The following is a 19,665-nucleotide window of genomic DNA, read 5'->3' as shown; positions in this document are numbered from 1 at the left end:
CCAACAACAGCAGCAACAGATCCAAATCAAACTCCAAGGTAAAAAAAGTTTGTTTTTCACTGTGGTTCTTCTCTACAGTTTTTATTGTCCATCTAGCTTAATACTTGTTCTAACTCTGGTTTCTATGTCTCAAAATTACAGCGTGGATCTGACTCCCGCGCCAAGTTCTCGAAGGCTGTGCCCAAAGATGACGAGGAAGAAGAGGAAGGTGTGGAAGAAGAGGATGAGGATGAGCAAGGGGAAACACAGTGTGGGGCATGTGGTGAGAGCTATGCAGCTGATGAGTTCTGGATCTGCTGCGACCTCTGTGAGATGTGGTTTCATGGAAAGTGTGTGAAGATAACCCCAGCCAGGGCTGAGCACATCAAGCAATACAAGTGCCCATCTTGCAGCAACAAGAGGGCTCGTGCCTAAAATTCATTTTTTGTGGCCGCTTCTGTGTATCTCTGCTTTGCATATGATGATGAACAGCTTAACTGTTTGGTTAGATCAGATATTGTCATGTGATTTGGTAATCTTAGGCTCTTTCGCCGGCTTAGGAAAGACATCTTTAGTTTTCTTTGTTACATTTGGCGATTGAGGAATAACTCTTTTGTTTAGGGGTTTGATCTTTTGGTCTGTTATATGTTTGTTTATTAACAATTCTTGAACCCAATCAAAGTATTTTGGTTAGGTGTTTGTCATTTCGTTTTTTTTTTCATCTTCAAATGAAGAAACTGTGACTATGAATGATTTATCATAAATCAATCATAAATCATAACTGCTTCTTTGTTGCCAGGCGCTTCAAGAACTCGTAGGTTGTGATCATTGTTGTTGCGGACATAGACATTGAGACCCACCTTGGTCCTAACCCTCGGTAACAAGCCCCAAGTCCTCCTTCCCTCATCAAGCTCTTTACTGACTGCATCACTGTCATTGCTCGTCTCCTTCCATTCTCTTCTGCATCTAAGACCTGCAACCGTGTCTTGATTGTATCTACCGGCATAGTTACTAAGGCAGAGCAACCACTTGCTGTGGCTGCACTCAATGCTTGAACCACCATTGAGCCACCAGCATCTTCCTTGTGGGTGTATGAGCGCTTTACTGGAGACCAAATTGATTTATGAGCCAATGAATAGGACGCCCACCATACGGCGTTTGAAGGCGCGTAAGTCAAGATCGAGATACCAAATCCTCTGTAGAACCCTCTTGGCCCATCTGTGTAAAGAATCTTTCTAAAAGCATCGAACCCACTTGTGTATCTGCAAGAGTTCATCACTCCAGGAAGATGCTTATTCAAGGACAGATCACCTTGAACCATAAGCCGTTGACTCACGACATCAATCGGAGTCCAGACAACCTGAGCAGCTACAGCCGAGGTCAAACCGGCCGCACCATTGGAAACAGCCAAAGCCGTAGTATCCGACAATCCTAACCTAACAGTTGCTTGACCTACACTACTCTTGGTAATCTCTAGAGCTGTCATATAGAGAGCACGAGCCGGGATGGTTCCAAGCAAAGATGTTCCAAACCCCTTGTAAAATCCTCTTAGACCCTCAAACCTAGCAATGGCCAGAGAAATGTTGGCGCAGGAGACACGGGTCGGTGAGACTTGCTGCCTTGTTTTGAGGACTACGATAGGGTAAAGAGCAGTGGATACACCAGAGAAGAGAGCAGCACCGAGGAAGAAAAACCTCGATTTATCAAGCATTTGCCAATCTATATCCTTAGGCATATGTACCTGAGATGAAGATGAAGTCGTCGATCTTCTCTTCTCTCCCATCAAAGCACCAAAACTCATATTTTCAGCTAATCTTTTCCTTAAAACCAAATCAAGATTCCAAACTTGAACTTCTCACCAAACTAAGAAAGAGATGAACTAAGTTGATCAAGAAAGAGAGAAGGGTTCTTGTGAGTTACCCTTCAATCACTAATGTAATGAAATATCTTGTGTAGAAGAGAGAGATAGAGAGAGAGAGTTGAATATAAACAAGTAGCTGTCTGTGAGATTTGAGCATACAAGAAGAAGATCTCTGTGGGTTTTATTAAGCTTCAAAATCTGTGAACTCGAGAAGAGAATATATTAAAAAAGATTATAGTGAAAACAGAGAGAGGCCAAAACGATGGGTCGTGTGGATAACATAAAGTAGCGGCCTTTAACAGGACTCAAGAGGTGTGAAAGAGAGAGAGGCAGAGGAGTGAGGAGGAGGAGGAGAAGGAATGGGACTGTACACGTGGCGGACGGTGGTTGGTTTATGTTAGGGAAACTCGCAGTTTTTAAGGTTACATGAGCCTGAGAGATGGAATGGCTTCTGTCGGATTTGCCCACTTGTTTTAATCTTTCTGTGGGTTACATTTGTTTTTTTTTTGTTTTTTTTTTTTCTGTGGGTTTCTCTCATTTTAATTTTCGAGAAATAATGTATTTATCAATGTGTTATAAAAAATAAAAAAATGTATTTATCAATAACTTTTTAGCTACATTTTAGAGAAAATTGGATGTGTATAATAACTATATATTCATGGATATTAGAAACTAGTTGACTACTCGATCAATTGTTTAAAGGAATCTTGTTTGTTCTTTTGAGTTTGGTGGACAAAAATTTTAATAACTCTTTTTTTATTAAAGGTCCAAGAAATAGTCTAGATTGCAAGCAAATTTAGTGGTTTTAGCTTTTAAATGATAAGTAAAGTGGATAATGTTTTGAAATAGGATTAGTCTAAATCTATGATCTAAGCTCTAGACTAGTACTTAATAGTTTTTTTTTACTTTACAATTATTTATTAAATCAACAATCCCTATGACCCAATGCTATTTTTATATATTATTCTTATTGTTAGATCGTTCGAAACTGTGTGTTCACTACGGTGAGTATTGGTGAGAAATATGTGAAAAACCAACTGATCCAAACAAGTGGTTCTACTCATGTGACAAATGTGGTTCGACCCATCATATCGACCGTGTACTCGGTAATCCACCTTACATGAAGCCAGGACATAGTTTTAATTTATCTAGCGGTGAGTTCCAAGTGGTATCTAACAAACCATATATCTCGACCGTTTTGCCCCAAGTGTTCTTTCCGGTGCAAAGATGCTCTAGTCTTTGTCGATTCTCTCGTGATGAGTATGCAACGTATGAAACTGTAATCTTAATAATAATGTTGTGGTTTTAGTCACAATGACTTTTGCTTTTCATATTGTGTCTTAGTTCACAACATTTAATGATTTAAGGTGAAAAAAAGATTTCTGATTAGTACACTTGTGTATTGTAACGTGAAAAAAAGAAAGGTTAAGATTTCTGATTATACCCTTGCAGATGTTCCTTTCATGCCCTAGCAAAATTTTGATGACAACATGAAGATCAAAGGCCGAAACAAAATTCAACAACAACAATTACGTAATAATAGTAACCTAGTCTTCCAAGCTAGTACTTAATGCGAGTCTACTCCTGCGCCTGTGCAACATATTACTCCAAGCTCTGAACATTTTGGGACCAAGATAAGGATGTAACTGCATGGTTCTTTCATTGCGTCTCTGTCCACACTCTCTTCTTTCGGGAAGTTCAAACGATTTTTGGTTATCGAGTTTGTTTGTCTTGACAAATAAAGCGATGAAGAACCCTTCTTTGTCCTCAACCGGATCCATCCTGAGTAAATGTTCCGCTGCAAGCCAAAGCCAACATGATCAATGTGTTAGAAACAGAGTCAATCAGGTGAAACCAGATGGTAAGAGAAACTACTTACATCCTGAAAATACAGGGAGACCACGACGCTGCCACTGAGGAAACGGGGTAGCGAGTTTGAAGCCCAAAGATGAAGCCAGAGATAAAACAGATGAGACCACATCTTCGTTTTCTATTTGGTGGATGGAGCATGTGCTGTATACTACTCTCTCAACCTGTGGAACTACAGTGTACGCATAGGTTGAGTACTAATTGAACATACAATTCTTTAGTTCTCATTAATTTATATAGTACAGTAAGCTTCTATTAGTGTCCATATGGTTTATGCATTCATGGAGGGAATTTCGAAAGCCAAGTAAAACCCTCGTTTTGCTTTAAGCCAACACGAGACAAGTATGTAAACTCACAGGAGAGTGCATGGGCAAGAGCCTTCTTCTGGAAACCAGCGAGCTTGTGCAGTCTCATGGTGTCATAGTTCATGTTATCTACATGGAAATGTGTCTCAAAGGTTCAGTCGCTACGTAACATAACACATACACACAGAGAAGATCAATTAATACCTGATGCATGAGAAGGAAGGAGATGGTCCAAACGATCTGTAATGGTGCCAGAGCCAGAGCAGGAAGGATCCAACAATATAGCTCGAACCTGCAATAGTCAGCCACATGCAAGCATGAGGAACAACAACTTAAATGACTACACCTGCTTTTGTGCAAAGAGTGACTCTTCAGGGTAGATTATCACAACAAAAGAAAATTAACAAACTGGACTTGGACATATAATTGCAGCTATCTCAAGGATTTTTATAAAGAAATTACCCAAAACATTGGTGTGCAAACTTTTCAAATAACAAAATGAAAAATTGACAGCCACATCAGAGTCCAAGTAATGCATACCTTTGCAAAAGATGAATCTTTTGGATTTAGGCCCAAAAAGTCACCATGACAAACTTCGATATCTACAACTCAGGGTTAAGAAAAGCAGTAGTGGACAGACATGATCTGAAAGCATTTATCCAATACCCTCCAATTTCATGTGATACAACGCACTTGGGGACTAAACTATCAAACAGAAGCAGAGAAGCTAAAACCTAATAGGGTTATATGTGAAAGAATGGCAGAGAAGGATACTGGAAGCACCAGATAGCTTTATAGTTTGTTCCAAACGCTTTACTCGTTCTTCATTTAGCTCGCATGCTATGATTTTTCCTTGTCCTTCCATAAGAGCAGCAAGATGAATAGTTTTGTTTCCTGGAGCTGAACAGGCATCAAGAACCTTGACAAAAGAGGAAAAATAAAGCACCATAACTAGGCAGACAAGATAACTTTAATGGATTCCACAATCACCATGACAAGCACCAAATGCAACATTTTATTGCCAACTGGAAAAATGAATGTAAGAGCTGTGGCCTACCTCCCATCCTGCTTCTGGCTGCAGTGCTGCTGCTACCATCGAACTTGCTTTCCCCTATCGTTGAAAGGAAAAAATCTCAGTAAAATTATACACACATAAATAGAACTCACAAAGATCATTGACCATTTACCTGCAAAAATATACGCCCATTCGCAACCAATTGATGAGCATGCAAATCGCTGCCAGGGGGCAACACCAACAAGTCAGGAACTGTCTCATCCTTTTGCACCTGATTTCATAGTGAAAAGAAAAAAAAGGTGTTTAAATGAAATCTGGAAACTAAGAGAGATTGCGAAATCATAGAAAAGAACAGTTCACACTACACACATCCAAGATTTTAAGTTTACTAAAACAAAGATGGGAGAAAATTCCCATGGTCTTGAATTAGAGGTCCCTCCCACTATCACTGAGTCTAATACCTTTCTTACAATGTTAAAACTTAAAACTCACTCTGTGAGAACTAGCGTACCAGTATTCTTCAAGGTTAATTAAAAACTTAGAATATACCGTATAGTGTTTCTCCAACTCCTGCACTGCGGAGTCTACATCCATCTTAAGTGTATTTACACGAGCATAACGTGGTTTTATATGACCTGCATCCAATTTCAAATTCAAGATACAATAACATACTCAAAAGCGCCAAAAAAAACACATTTATAATGAGGGTATCAGAATACCATTAAGCTGAGAAACACCCAACAACTGCTCTACGCTTTTAACTTTCTTCCTCACTAAAAGCGTAGCTAAACCCGACAATAAAGCATCTTTACGCCGCATAAGAAACTTCTCAGCATCACCAATTGATGGAGTATCCTACAAATGAAAAAAAAAACTCCATTGAGCTATAACCAAAACATTAAATCATATTACACAAAATTGAGTTGAGAGCTAATACTATTACCTTGCCAAAAAGGATATCATAGCAAATAATGTATACCAATGGCTCTTGTCTCTACAAACAAAACAAAACTCAAGCATTTTAAGGTAAATGGAACAAAGCAATGTCTTTAGCAAATTAAGATGAACACATACAAACACATACCTTCCATTTGCTATTCAATACATTAGCAATTTCAAGAACATCTTTAATCACACTAAGATCTGCATACACAAACAAAACTACTTCACATCTCTCCTCAATCCCAAAAAAATCAAATTTGAAAACTATGAATTTTTAAACATACGCTTGAGAGTTTCGCAAACAAGAGCGAAAGTGGCGCGTTTGTTGCGAACGGAAGGGCTGAAGACGAGTGATTTGATGGAAGCAACGGCTCTGCGCTCGGCGTCACCGCGGAGAACTGACCGGAGTACATTAGCTGCTTCTCTTCTGGCGTAGAGAGCTGATCTCTCGCCGGCGGTGAACTGTTTCTTAGTAACAGGAGGCGGGGTCTTTGTTTTGTGACTCTCGGCGCCGGAAAATCGTTGTTTTGCCGGCGGCGTGTTTGGTTTGTGACGACGAGCCATGATAACTCTCACAAAGCTCTAAAACCCCTTTCTTCTTGTGCCCTTCTTTCGTCGTGGCGACTTTAAATGCACCGTTTCTAATAACCGGTTTATTAAACCGGACCCAAAACTAAATTCTTTATAGATTACTAGTACGCGCTATGCTGTGGGATAGATTTTTAAGTTCATTTTGTTTCACGTAAGTATGATTAGTTAAATTTTTAAATGTTTTAAAAATTTAGTATTTTGCATTTGCTCATTTTAGTAATTTTACTTATACTCATATTTTTAGATTGAAAAATTCATTCATATATTTCTATCTCCAAGATCCATTTTTAAAGATTTCAACACCTAGATGACAAAACAATTCCAACCAGATTCATTACTTGCATGAAATTTAAGTCTCTGATATAATAACGATATATTGTCTACATAATTTATCGATAAGTTATTTTCTAACAAAAATTTATATATATAGCAAGTTATACCAGAAAATAATCATTGGCTGTAAAATAGCACTCTATATATATCAAGTTAAACGGACTTTAAAAAATGTCCATAAGTTAGTTTGTGACAAACTTATATACCAAATTTTCAAATATAAACCTTGGCTAGGATGCAGCGAAGTTATTAAATTTATTTTTATTTTTTAAAGCTTTACTAATCCAAACAAAACCTTTTAAGTACCACAATCAAACACAAATAAATCATAAACAGATTTTCACCTTCATATAAAAATTTAAAATGATGAAATTGTATATACATGAAATCATTTTGACTCAACAATATTTTCTAAATGACAAAAAGAGAACAAAAATGTACCTTCTTAATGAAGTACTCAACGTTAGTGTTCCACTCAGGGAATCAGGTTTATGCTCCTCCGTTCTCCACCGCGTCAGTACTAATATTCACACTTTCATCTTCCTTCTCTTATGCATACGGAGATTTTGACTTAAAACAAACCCATTTTTTTCTTCCAAAACTATTCCTCTCAACTTACAAAAAATAACTACCGTGTAAAACCAAGAAGGCATCAATTGTGAGTTGTCTTTAGAAACCAAAAATCCATCTAAATTATGGTGAGTTGTCTATTCTGATTTCAATTTATAATATAGTGCAATTTACTTTGCTTTTTTTTTTTTGGAATAAATGTAAAATATATTAGGGGATAAACCATGTTTACATCTACGACATCCTTGTTTTTACTCTAATTTGACAAACTAATGAAAACAAAAATAAGTACAGAAGACCTAAGCAAGAAGAAAACAGAGTATAACTTCCTAAGGACGTGAGCAACTCCATGAACGATTATTCTGGTTTCCTGAGAGAAGAAATTCGATTTTGAACTGTTTGATCTTGCCATAAGGAGTTGTGAGTAGAAAGACGTACCAAAGAATGAATTGCAGTAAACTTGCAAAGGATGAATCAATAAGCATAGGAAGGACACTGAAATCTTAAAGAAATTATTTTGAAAAATTTTATGTGTGAGATTCTGCCATGTTTGTTCTACCAAAATATTGTAAAGTAAATAATCTAAAGAATCTATTTCAGTCATCAACTAATTATAATTTAGAAAAAAGCATTTTTAATTTGGCCAAAGAAAATAGTATTTAAACACAAAATCAATACTTAAGAGTATCAAACAACACATTAAGCAAAGCCAATATTGTTAAGCTTAATCCATTTAGAAGCACCAAACAGAACAGTGAATGGTGTACACGAGTGACACTTCTCTCTACCACATATTAAGCAAAGCCACTATTGTTAAGCCTAATCCATTTAGAAGCACTGAACAGAACAACGAATGGTATACAAGAGTGACACTTCTCTTTACCACTCGTTTACATCAAATTGACATTAGCATAAGAGATATGCAGTTATATATACGAATTAGAATATACATCATTAAGTTTACTTTGCTTACCTTCTCATCAACAAAAGAATGTATAAATACAATCGAAGAGCGAAGTTGGAACTGCAAAACACACAAACAAAAAGATTTAAAAAAAAAACACAAAAAGGTAGTCAAATCTCATCATTATGTTTTTATATAAGAAGAACTCACCTTACAAACCTTAAAGACGCAAAATAAATTTATATTTTATTATATGGAGGACAAGCATCAAATACTAACATAGTGATTAAACTTGCATGGATTACAACCATCAGATACAAATTATTAAGCAAAGACAACCCAACCACACTTGTTTTCTCTTAAAAAACCAGGATACACTCTGAATCGAAGCTCAATACGCTAGGAACTATTCCGCCGAAATCAACCTTACACTTAATATATAATCCCAAATTTTAAAGTCACAATACAAAACAGAGGATTTGTTCATGAAAAATATAAGTCACTGAAAGAGAATGAGAACCGGAAAACATATGATCGATCATTCGTTACCTTTTTCTATAGGGTTTTTAATTTTCTTGGAATTGTGAATATTGACATGTTGATAAAATTAGAGATATCTGTATAAATTGTTATAATTTTTTTGGTTACACATTTTAACTGATGTGTCAACTCCTCCTACAACTATTGTTTCTCTAAATTCTTAACTTATATTCTCTTCAACTCTCCTTCTTTCTCCGTAAGCACTTGTTCTATTACTCTCAGTTTGTGGTTAGACAACGAAGTTTAACCCTGATGTTACTCATCTTCTCCATCAAGCTCTCTATCTCCTCTCTTTTCATCTCTACTTCATTACATAGTCTCTCTACCGTCTTTTCCAGATTTACAATCGCAGATTCCCTCGATGCAACATCTTTAGCGCTCTCTTGCATTCTCTTCTCTGTCCCTCCGTACATCTTGTACTCTTCCAAAATCTCTCGGGCTTAGTTTTAGTCATCTATTAGCTTCTTGATTATTGCTTCTCGTTCTTGGAACAAACCGTTGATCAGTTTGTGCTCTTGGTTCATGCAGATAAATCTTCTCGACATCGGTGGTTGAAACGACATCTAAATTTCGTGCATCGCTTCACAACGGTGCTTCCACACAACCTATGATTAAATACTAATAACAAATTAGTATGTATATTTAAACAAAAAAGTTGGCACGAACCAAAAAGAAACGATAGGTAGTTATAATCGTATTGTGAATAAAACACTAAGTATTTATAAGAAACTAAGAGGCGTTCATGTTTTGGGGTTTTACATTATTTACAAGGGAGATCTACTCAGATGTACTCCAAATTAGTTAATATTATCAGAACCAACAAATCTTTTTTTTCTTACTAGGATATTTTGGATATTTTCAAAATACTCAGCGTGCTCTTGTTTTATGTTACAGGAAAAACGTAATTACAATAATGTCATTGCTACGTCAGACGCCATGTCAGAAATCGCTGACGTGTATTAAATAACTCAGCTGTAACGCTTTTACAGAGGTAATGACGGCTGAGTTATGATATGTTGGGGCTGATTTTTGGAAAAAACATTTGAGTAAGAGCGAACGGCTGACTTAGAGCATAAATCAGCCAAGCGTTACGACTGAGTTAATGAAATCTAGCTGAGTTATGCCATATCTCAGCCGTCCTTAAGGCTGAGTTTTCACCCGTTGGTTGAGTTGTCAAAATTTTGGCTGAGTTATCACTACGACACGGCTGAATTAACTTTTCCGGCTGGCTGGGTTATGAACAACGGCTGACTTATGAGATGTCGTTACAAATGATTTATGGTTAAACACTATAGCTCAGCCGTGATAAGCTGACTTATCAGACAACTTGGTCATTTTACGGCTGACTTAGTAGCAAACGATTAATTACTAGAATATCATTCAGTTACGGCTGACTTGTTAAACGATTATTAAACGATATGACTGAGTTACAAATTTTCAGTTGATTAAGCGGCTGAATTTAGCAGCCATTTTTTTGCTTTTTAACTACTGCAATAGTATTCATGTTGCGGCTGAGTTATAATCTTGTTTGATGGCTGATTTAATTAGACTGATTTACATATTCGTTTGGTGGCTGACTTGCCACTTCGGACGCATCATCCATGTCAGCATTCAATGTCATCATCTTCTCTGGAAATACGTAACGTCGTTCCTTCGACTCTTGTTCTTGAACTGGTTAAAAAGTGTTCTTCACATTGTTCTTCCCCTTGTTTTTCTCCTCATTCTTAACTTCTTAATTACACTCATTCTTATTAATTTTCTCATTCTTCTTCATTTTATTTCATGGATCCAGTTCTGCTAATTGTTATTTCCGGTAATTGGGTAAAGAAACACAAATATGTACTTAAGCAACACTCATGTTCGCGATGTAAACAAGTTGGGCACAATGTGAGAACTTGTCGGATGTAGTATTGTTGTAATACATTTGTTTTATTTTGTGTAATAACTCAACCTTCATATTAATCGACGAGACCTTTCGTTTTCTGCTTTCAGATTATTTATTGTGATAACTCAGCCACAAAGCATTATAACTCACCCGTCATGTGAATCGACGAGACCTTTCGTTTTCCCGTAAATACTATAACTCAGCCGTCAAGTCGTATAAATGAGTCATTTGCTTTCAGATTATTTCTTGTGATAACTCAGCGACAAAGCATTATAACTCAGCCTTCATATGAATCGACAAGACCTTTTATTTTCCCGTAAATACTATAACTCAGCCGTCACATACCGGAACTCAAAAACGAGGATGGCTTAGACGTAAACGAAGACAGCGACGACGAAAAGAGAGAGAGCGAGAGATGACGGCGAGAGAGTAGAGAAAGACAGAGTATCGTCGGTGGAATTAGGGTTCGGCGACGAGCGAGAGAGAGTTTTTTTTTTCGGGTTGTGAACAATAAAAACCTTTCAGTTTCCCTCTCTTTTGATATAAAGAAGAAACTGTCGATTCTAAAACAAAAAAAAAACTATCTAGTGACGTGGATTATGGAAGATGATGTGTATTTTAATTTGCTGATGTATATTTTTTTATTATTTTTCTAATCAAAATCGGAAAAATAAACCCAAGGGATAAATTTTAATTACACCCAAAGCACTAAATATCTGAGCAATTTTTAAAAAATGTATAGATATAAGAAATAAACCAACTTTTGGATAACATCTGAATAATTCTTTCTTTTTACAATTTCCATCAACACATGAAAGAAGAAATTTATATTTTTGAAAGATACGACGGACCATTATCACAACCAATATTCGTAAAATTACCTTTATTTTTGCGTAAGAAAATATATGTTATCTTAATAATTTTTTTCTTCTAATTTCCTATGATTATATGTTAATATGGTTCTTAGGTTATATAAGTAAAATATATGTTATCTTAATAATATTCGTAAAATGGTATTTTTTTTTCTTTTGTACAATTTCGAAAATGTTAATTAATTAGATGTCTATTTATAATTTACTTATATAACCTAAAAACCATATTAACATATAATCATAGGAAATAATTAGGCATTCTAAAATTGGGAACATTTACAAAAATATTTATGGCTTTTCTTTTTATAATTACATATATTAAGGAAAAATTTTAATTAAGTAAATTTTAGTTTTACCAAAATTCTAACGCTGACATATCAAATTCCGATAGATTGTTTAAAATCCTATGTGGACAGTCTCAGAAGCATATAGCTTCTCTTTTATTACATTAGACACCAAGGGACAAGACAGTAATAATTTGTTCAATTCTAATCTTCATTGTCAAATGTGGTCTTTAAATATTTGAAGAGAACTACATTTGGAGAAAACTACGAAGGCTAAAATATACATAATTATCTAATGAGGTGAAAAACTAAATGTGGGGTAAATGGTTCAGCCGCATTGGTTTAGCTCCTTTCTTAGTATCCTTGATTTCTACCGAAAGCAAAACTATGTCACAGTCCATCCACATTCTTAAATAAAACCTGTGCACCACAAGTGAGAGAGAAATCATCTTCAATTGTTTTAGATAAGTACATGTTTAGTTGAACTAATCAAATAGATAAACAAATTAAATCCTCGCAGCTAGGGTCATCGTATTGATGAATAGAAGCACATGCTACTAATTTAAAGTAGAAAATCTTAAACTCACACGTATATAGAGAAATATGTAAGTTAGTATCACATTTACAAAACCTTAGCTACATACATTATTTTCTATCTTTTTCGTTTCTCTTATCTCTTTAACTTAAGCTTATCAAAAAGTGATCTCTTAACAAGATGAGAAGAGAGGAATTGATCATGGCAAATACAAATAGAATCCAAGAAGAAAAGTAAACATATGTATCATGTTCCACACAATTGACATTTTCAAGTGCTTTCCATCTCTAATCATAAAAGCAGTTCAATTATAGAAGATGGGAATGACTCATGAAACAACTTGTAAGCAAGAAAAGTGGAATTTGTCATTAAAAAAAATTGCCTTATAGTGTTAGTAAATTGTCTTTGCTTCTGCCATGGCCCACGGGAGGGAGTAATCAGGTCCAGTATCAGTGCAATGAACCTGGAAAACCCCACGAGGTTGAAGAATGAAGAAGCAAGTAGAGTAGCTAAAGAAGAAGCAATTCATTGGGAAATATGAGAGATGTAGAAGTTTAACCTTTACAAGACATTAAAGAAAGGATGCATCGCAAATCTTGCCTAGATAATTCTGCTATGGAAAAGGCATTTATACAAAATAGGAGTGTTAGAATATTGAGAAGAGAAAGAACAAAACAGAGTAAGAGACGTCGTCTCTTGGAGAAACAAGAAGTAAAATAGAGACTCTTTTATATATCTGAAACTTGTTACCTTATTACAACATCACACACGCTTATATACATGTGTTACGGTCGTAACCATTCACAACTAATTAAAACTGACAACTTAAAACAACACAACTCACTAACTCTTACATCCGTTAAACACACATCTTCGCATAATTACGAAGACACTAATTTATTTAAGTATGTAAAATAATACGACCGAACTCAATCATAAAACTAACAAAGAGAAGGAGAGAGCTTTCAACTAAAATCAGAAATTAACTTTTTATTTATTTTCCTTTATGAGTGACCCAAAAGCCTTGAATGCCATTTTCTGAGAAGCAATGCAATGTGAATTAAAACTCTCATCTCGCACTCTACATGGACAATTTTTCTGGCTCTCGCAATTCTAACTTCAAATAATCCACAAATTATCTTACTTGGGAACTTTTAAGAAATTTGGAGGTAAACTGAAAAAATATAAAGGTGGTTACATGAAAAGAGGCAAAAGACATACCATGGATGTGATCAAACATGGGAGTGAACCCATTCGTTGGAAAACCAAGGGTTTTGGGTTGAGAGAAGCTAAGGTTCAACGACAGATTTCGAGACCGAGGTCACGGTGGTGGCTCAAAGGTGTCCGGAAAAATTAGAGAATTAAGATACGATTTGAGTTGCAGCAGACCCACCTTTCAGCTTCCACACAACCTACACATCATTTGCTCCGCCGTACTTCCTTAATCATCGAGCTTACATACATGGCGGCGGTTTCAGCCATCACGGACCAATTCACGAACCTAAACTGCGAGCTTCAAGATGGGTTTGGGTGCGGCGTTTCCCGTCAGTAGTCCCCCATAGCCTTAAAGGCGAGTAGTCACTGGATATGTTGGGAGCTTCTTCCTCATCGAATTATATCTATCAATGTTCGGTTTCAGAAATCGCAGAGGGTGAAGAAAAAAGTATTGATTTTTAGGGCTTTACGCTTATGAATCTGAGGAGAGAAAAAATGATGTGGAACGTAAAATAGAAGAAGAAGAAACCCATCATCGCCGGATCTGATAAATAGATTCTGGTGGATCGAATAAGAAGAAATCCACCACAACCGATCAACCATCGATGGGGTAAACATCAGCGTCAGATCTGCTCAAATTGGTAGAGAGAGCCATGGCTAGGATCAGCAGCACAGTCGGTCGATGGTTTAAAGGCACCGAAGAAGAAGATTGGTATCACAGCGACGGAAGAAAAGAAATCGAGCAATTGATTAAACGCAAAAAAAAAAACTGATCTGTATTAATTGTTTTTATTTGATAGACTACTGATTTTAATCGAGGTGTTAACAGCTGTTTTAATGTTAAAGCTGATTTGTCAGAGCTAACACATTCTAATTTTATTGTATTGATTTTGGATTTATTTTCTTGCGGTCTAAAATTTTATTAAAAATCAATGAATTGTTTATGCAGAAACATAGCATTGCAGCTTGTAACAACTTACAAATGCTCATAACAAACATAAGAGGACTATTACTTGTCTATTTGAAAGAGAAAACATGAAACTGAGATCCCCCATTGCTCAGGTAATGTATTGATCTCTTGCAATCCATGCTCCACCACAAATATGAGATTCATTAACCCATGAAGCATGAACATTGCATTTCAGGACTTCTAATAAAGGTTTTGACCATCTCATTAATTTCAAAATTATTGTTCTCCTACATTTTGAAAAATTGAGAGATTATATATAATTTCATTTATAGAAATATATATATTTTTTAATTTATAGAATATATATATTTGAAAAAAAAAATTCGCTATAATCAATATTTTTCTAAAACCAAATGCTTGGTCAAACCAAATACTTGTATCGTTTTCCAAATGCCTTAGACATTTTATATAACTCCCCCACGGCCAACTCTCTTACTAGGTCTCATGTACACTTGCAGTCCATGGCCCACTCATATCCGACGGTCAGTTTGCTATATCCAGGAGGCTTTAAATAATTGTTTACCATCCTACAAATCACGACATGATATTTTTTTGTGTTTTACTCTCATTCGCATAGTCTCGTCGATTAATTCCTGGAAGGTTATCCATCCTGAAACTACTCCAGCATAAGCACGCTTAACTCTAAAATTCTCTCAAGACATTTGACCGAAAAGATAAGTACATTTTAGTAACATAGGTGGCCAAATCAATTTTATTAAATCTTTCCGCAAACTGGAATGTCAACAATTCACCCACTAACAAGTCATATTTTTAATAAACCTGCTTTTAGGATTTCAGTTTTGGATTCGACAATCTATATTTCAGTATTATTACACAACCACGAAAATCATAGCATAAAAAAGTAGTGTAATATATCTAGTTTCACTACTACATCACGTCGGTGTCATTTATTCATAGATTTCAATATTTTAAGTAAGTTATACGTTTTGGAACAACATCTTGAGAGTGAAGGGTCCAACGAATTCAGACGGACCGTCCCACATCAACTCGGCGTTCTGTTGATTAGCCTTCTCACTCGCGTGTGAGCCATCAAAGAACATATAGTCACTAACGTTTTCGCATAACTCGAAATCACGTGATGCTCCTGATTTATACCCACAAGTACTGCTTCCCCTAAACGGTCCACTTCCACAACAAGCCTTCTTCACTTCCTTGAACCCTTTAATAACCAAAACAAAAGACAAAAAAAAGTATCACGATTATTAGAAGCATGCATTGTATTTGTGCCTCGTACATATATGATATCTAGATATTATAAAGAAAACCAAAAATTAACACAAAGTTTTTTTTTTTTGGCAACAGATAAAGCTTGATACCGTATTTTGTAGGATTCTCCATAGCTTCTGTTCCAGAGGAATAGGAGTCAAAAAGGGAGTACTTGAATCCGGGGAATCGACGTTGTATATCTCTCAAAACATTAGGAATTCTGACGTTGTGAAGGTTTATCAACTCGGTGATCGGCTCAAAACATGATCCTATTCTTGTTGGATCCAAGGTTAGCATTCCCGGAACACAGTCGAGTCGACCCATGTTCATGATCCCAAATTTCCTCCCTCCCATTTTATAAATTTCCTTCAAAGAACAAAATAAATTATTAATTATTTTTTGTGATCAACATTATTTTTGTAACAATATATGATCATTTCAAAGCAAATTATAATATTTTGGTATTTAGTCCATATATATATAAGTACCTCGATCACAGTTGTAGTGTTACCGATAACATAATCCACAAATTGGTCTTTGCTATGGGATTGAAAATAGGAGATGTTACGAGAGAAAGGATAGAAATAGTCGTTAGGACCGATATGAATGAGATAAACAGCTTTCGAGATTATCCTTTTGGTCTCTGCATCTCCTAATTTCTCTTCAAACATCGTCTCCACGTTCTTGAAGTTCTTTAACTGATTTCCCAACGGTATCACATTCTGGTTAAGAGACAAAGTATAATTGTTAAAAAAAAATAGACTAGAGATATAAGTAACATTCAATATATCAACCTTTTTGTTAATAAAGACTAACATATCTCCAAAAATCAAATTTATATGGTTTTCTTTGTTTGTATGCAAATATGTTGACATATTATGATAATAACGTACCTGTGGCTGATAAGTTTCAACCAAAGCTCCGGCGCCGGAGGAAGCAAAATTAACACCGTAAGTAAACTGATTTACGCTGTTTCCGGGTTGTAGATACGGTGGTATCAACGGTAGCCATGCATATTCCGCTGCATTCATTGCAAATAATAATAATATCATTAGATTCAAGTAAAGATTTATAAATATATTTATGATGCATATGTGTTTTTATTTTATTTACCGATAAAATCTGGAATCAAACGGCCATCTGAAGTTCTCCCGGTTGGGAACTTGAATGTGGTCTGACCGTACGGCCAAACATTAGCCTGAGCAGCTCTGAATGTGTTGATGTAATTGTTATTGCCAACATCGAACAACGAGTCTCCAAACACAAACAATGCTGCTTGATTTGTTAACAGACTTTTTTCGCAGCTTATAGAATTGATCGATAAATTTACAGTCAGAAAGAGTAAGAATATTGAACAGAATCGCTCAATGTTTGCCATATATGTAAAATCGTATTTTTATTCTAATATTGATCTAGTTGTGATATATAAGTAGAACACCTCTTGTGAATTTATATAGATCATAAGTGTTAGTGAGCCAAGGCTAGCTTGAAAAAAATATTAAGAGATATCATCGCAAACGTTTCTGGACAATTTCCCACTTTGATTTTGTAGATTAAATTAAGAGATTTTCTCTTTGAATGGTCTGAATTTGATTATAATATATGAGGGAACTATATATAAAGTAATAAAAATTGAGATAGTCAGTCAAACTTCGTATAAAAATATGCTTGAAATAATTGATATAAAAAGCTGTATATCATGTTTCTTGTCTTTCACGGGACGTCTGGTCAATGGAATGTTATTTGTTATCATGTGAACTGATTAGTTTAATCAAATCAATAAAATTTTCAAATCAAATGCTATTGTTTTTTCCATTGGGGTGACCGGTGAGCAACTAGGCTTTAAAGGAATCTTAATTATTTTAAGGTGGCAAGATATATGTTACTTAATACTATGTGAAAAGAGCGATTATTTTCATCCAAAGAATGAGCTATACATGGTGACCAATACATGGAAGGATGGTTTTCTACAAACTTAACATCTATAAATTTTGTAGTTAGCTACACCATTAACTGTCGTCACCAAACAACTTACTCAAATTAATTGCTTTTGTTGTGTGTGCTTATTATCCCACAGCTTTGATTAACATTGCAAAAACTAACTAAATTAAGGTACAACACTACAAACGATATCAATCCACGTTTTATGTGTACTTCTAAAAATGTCAAAAACTAACTAAATTTGGCTCTCTCACTTAGTAATTTTACGAATGTGCAACCCATGATGTGATTTATATAGTTGAAGTTGTTATCCTCCGAGAAGATAGATATTGCAATTTTCATAGTACCTAGAGTCCTAGACACACTGAAACATCACCTATGGAATCCTTAGTTACTTTTGTAAGATTTAACAAGACTTTATATAATGAAAAAGTAAAAAATGAATATTAGTATATGACCCCGCCTTAGTGCACAAGGCATTGCGAACCTATAAACAAGTTCGCTTGACTAGAAAACTCGAAGTGTTCTTTACTTGCCGATTAAAAGATAAGAAGGCAACCAAATGTTGAAAAATAAACTCAACAGTCTAATCCAAACAGAATCTATCTTTTGTCATTTGATTTCAGTCAATGATGTCTTTATTGCTTAAACTCATTTCACACTTTGAAACAAAAGTAGTTTTTTTTTTCAGAAACAAAAGTAGTTTTTTTTTTTCAGAAACAAAACAAATCACATCAAGACATGAGCATAGAGGAATATTGCTAAATATGTATCAATATTGATAAAATACAAAAGAAAAAAATAAAATAAATAAATTGGTTGTGGTAGCGTAACTTAAGCCTTAAGTCCCTTGCACACTAGAAGAAGACTTATGAGAAGACTTCCAAAAACAATGAGGACCAAGACACAAGTCAACCACTAGTCTTTGTCAAAGAGAAAGACTAACGACGTCTTTAAAGTATCCATCTTCCTATGTAAGTTACCTTTTGAAAATTATACCAACGAATACACATTTCTTACAAACACTAAAACATTGAAGCTTCCTTTAGAAAGTTTTAGTCTTCAGACCCAAAAAAGGGAAGAACACACGTTCGTATATGTGTATAGATAGTGGTGAGTATGAATGATGCAGAGGCAAACATGGCGAGAAGTCTCAGCGATGATACTCACTCAGGGTTCGAGCTGCCAGAGCTAGACTTGTCAGATGAATGGATGGACGATGATCTTATGTCTGCCGTTTCTGGGATGAATCAATCTTATGGTTATCAGACTAGTGATATCGCTGCTGCCTTATTCTCAGGTTCCTCTAGCAGTTTCAGTTATCCCGAGTCTCCAAGTACCAACACTTCTGTTGCCGCTACAGCCACTGCTTCTGCCGGTAAGTTTCTCTTTGATTCATATGAATCTGTAAATTTAAACAGTCAAAGATTCCGCTCGTCCTAATATGTAGCTGTGATCCAAAGATCTGTCACATGTGTATATACACTCCTTTATACATGTGTCCTTGAAAAGCAAAGACACAAACCCCTGCTTATAACGTATGCTGATCCTAGACATTAGGACTTGAGCCTAAAACTTATAGGTAAATTAAATCAAAATGTATATTTGGAGTTCACAGGTCTTTCTATGCTGAATCTGTTTCCCCCCCCTGTTTCCTTATGCAAGAAAACCAAATTAAGAAAGAAAAGAAGAAAGTTAAAGAGAGAGTTGCATTCAAGACACGGTCTGAGGTGGAAGTGCTTGATGACGGGTTCAAGTGGAGAAAGTATGGAAAGAAGATGGTGAAGAACAGCCCAAATCCCAGGTAAGGAACAAAAATTTCTCAAT

General features: G+C 35.6%; 5 protein-coding genes across 5 annotated transcripts in view; 2 read left to right on the top strand and 3 right to left on the bottom strand.

Moving 5' to 3' along the window:
• The window catches only part of LOC104709425 (PHD finger protein ALFIN-LIKE 4-like), a 1,048-nt gene extending 438 nt beyond the window's left edge, over positions 1-610 (top strand). The window contains exons 3-4 of the mRNA XM_010426041.2: positions 3-38; positions 142-610. Of these exons, the coding sequence (XP_010424343.2) occupies positions 3-38; positions 142-414 (309 nt within the window). The 3' untranslated portion in view covers positions 415-610. The remainder of the gene's footprint in view (positions 1-2; positions 39-141) is intronic.
• LOC104706943 (solute carrier family 25 member 44-like) lies at positions 619-2,212 on the bottom strand. Its single transcript, XM_010423190.2, has one exon. It carries the CDS (start codon positions 1,778-1,780, stop codon positions 755-757), a length of 1,026 nt encoding a protein of 341 aa, XP_010421492.1. The 5' UTR covers positions 1,781-2,212; the 3' UTR covers positions 619-754.
• Positions 3,202-6,579, bottom strand: LOC104706942 (probable 28S rRNA (cytosine-C(5))-methyltransferase). The gene is made up of 13 exons (XM_010423189.2): positions 6,256-6,579; positions 6,114-6,172; positions 5,973-6,023; positions 5,749-5,884; positions 5,579-5,664; positions 5,202-5,300; positions 5,072-5,125; positions 4,789-4,933; positions 4,555-4,616; positions 4,219-4,306; positions 4,066-4,143; positions 3,720-3,881; positions 3,202-3,638 (listed from the first exon to the last, which is right to left on the bottom strand). The coding sequence occupies exons 1-13, from the start codon at positions 6,533-6,535 to the stop codon at positions 3,388-3,390; spliced, it is 1,551 nt and encodes a 516-aa protein (XP_010421491.1). The 5' UTR covers positions 6,536-6,579; the 3' UTR covers positions 3,202-3,387.
• LOC104706941 (GDSL esterase/lipase 1-like) lies at positions 15,365-17,326 on the bottom strand. The gene is made up of 5 exons (XM_010423188.1): positions 17,011-17,326; positions 16,791-16,918; positions 16,386-16,619; positions 16,008-16,263; positions 15,365-15,850 (listed from the first exon to the last, which is right to left on the bottom strand). Exons 1-5 carry the CDS (start codon positions 17,273-17,275, stop codon positions 15,609-15,611), a joined length of 1,125 nt encoding a protein of 374 aa, XP_010421490.1. The 5' UTR covers positions 17,276-17,326; the 3' UTR covers positions 15,365-15,608.
• Positions 18,511-19,665, top strand: part of LOC104706940 (probable WRKY transcription factor 50) — a 2,665-nt gene continuing 1,510 nt past the window's right edge. Inside the window, exons 1-2 of the mRNA XM_010423187.2 lie at positions 18,511-19,216; positions 19,504-19,642. Of these exons, the coding sequence (XP_010421489.1) occupies positions 18,958-19,216; positions 19,504-19,642 (398 nt within the window). The 5' untranslated portion in view covers positions 18,511-18,957. The remainder of the gene's footprint in view (positions 19,217-19,503; positions 19,643-19,665) is intronic.

This window comes from Camelina sativa, chromosome 8 (genome assembly GCF_000633955.1).
Source record: "Camelina sativa cultivar DH55 chromosome 8, Cs, whole genome shotgun sequence".
Taxonomy (NCBI): Eukaryota; Viridiplantae; Streptophyta; class Magnoliopsida; order Brassicales; family Brassicaceae; genus Camelina; species Camelina sativa.
Note: the sequence above shows the minus strand (reverse complement) of the source record. Positions and strands in the feature narration are given on the sequence as shown.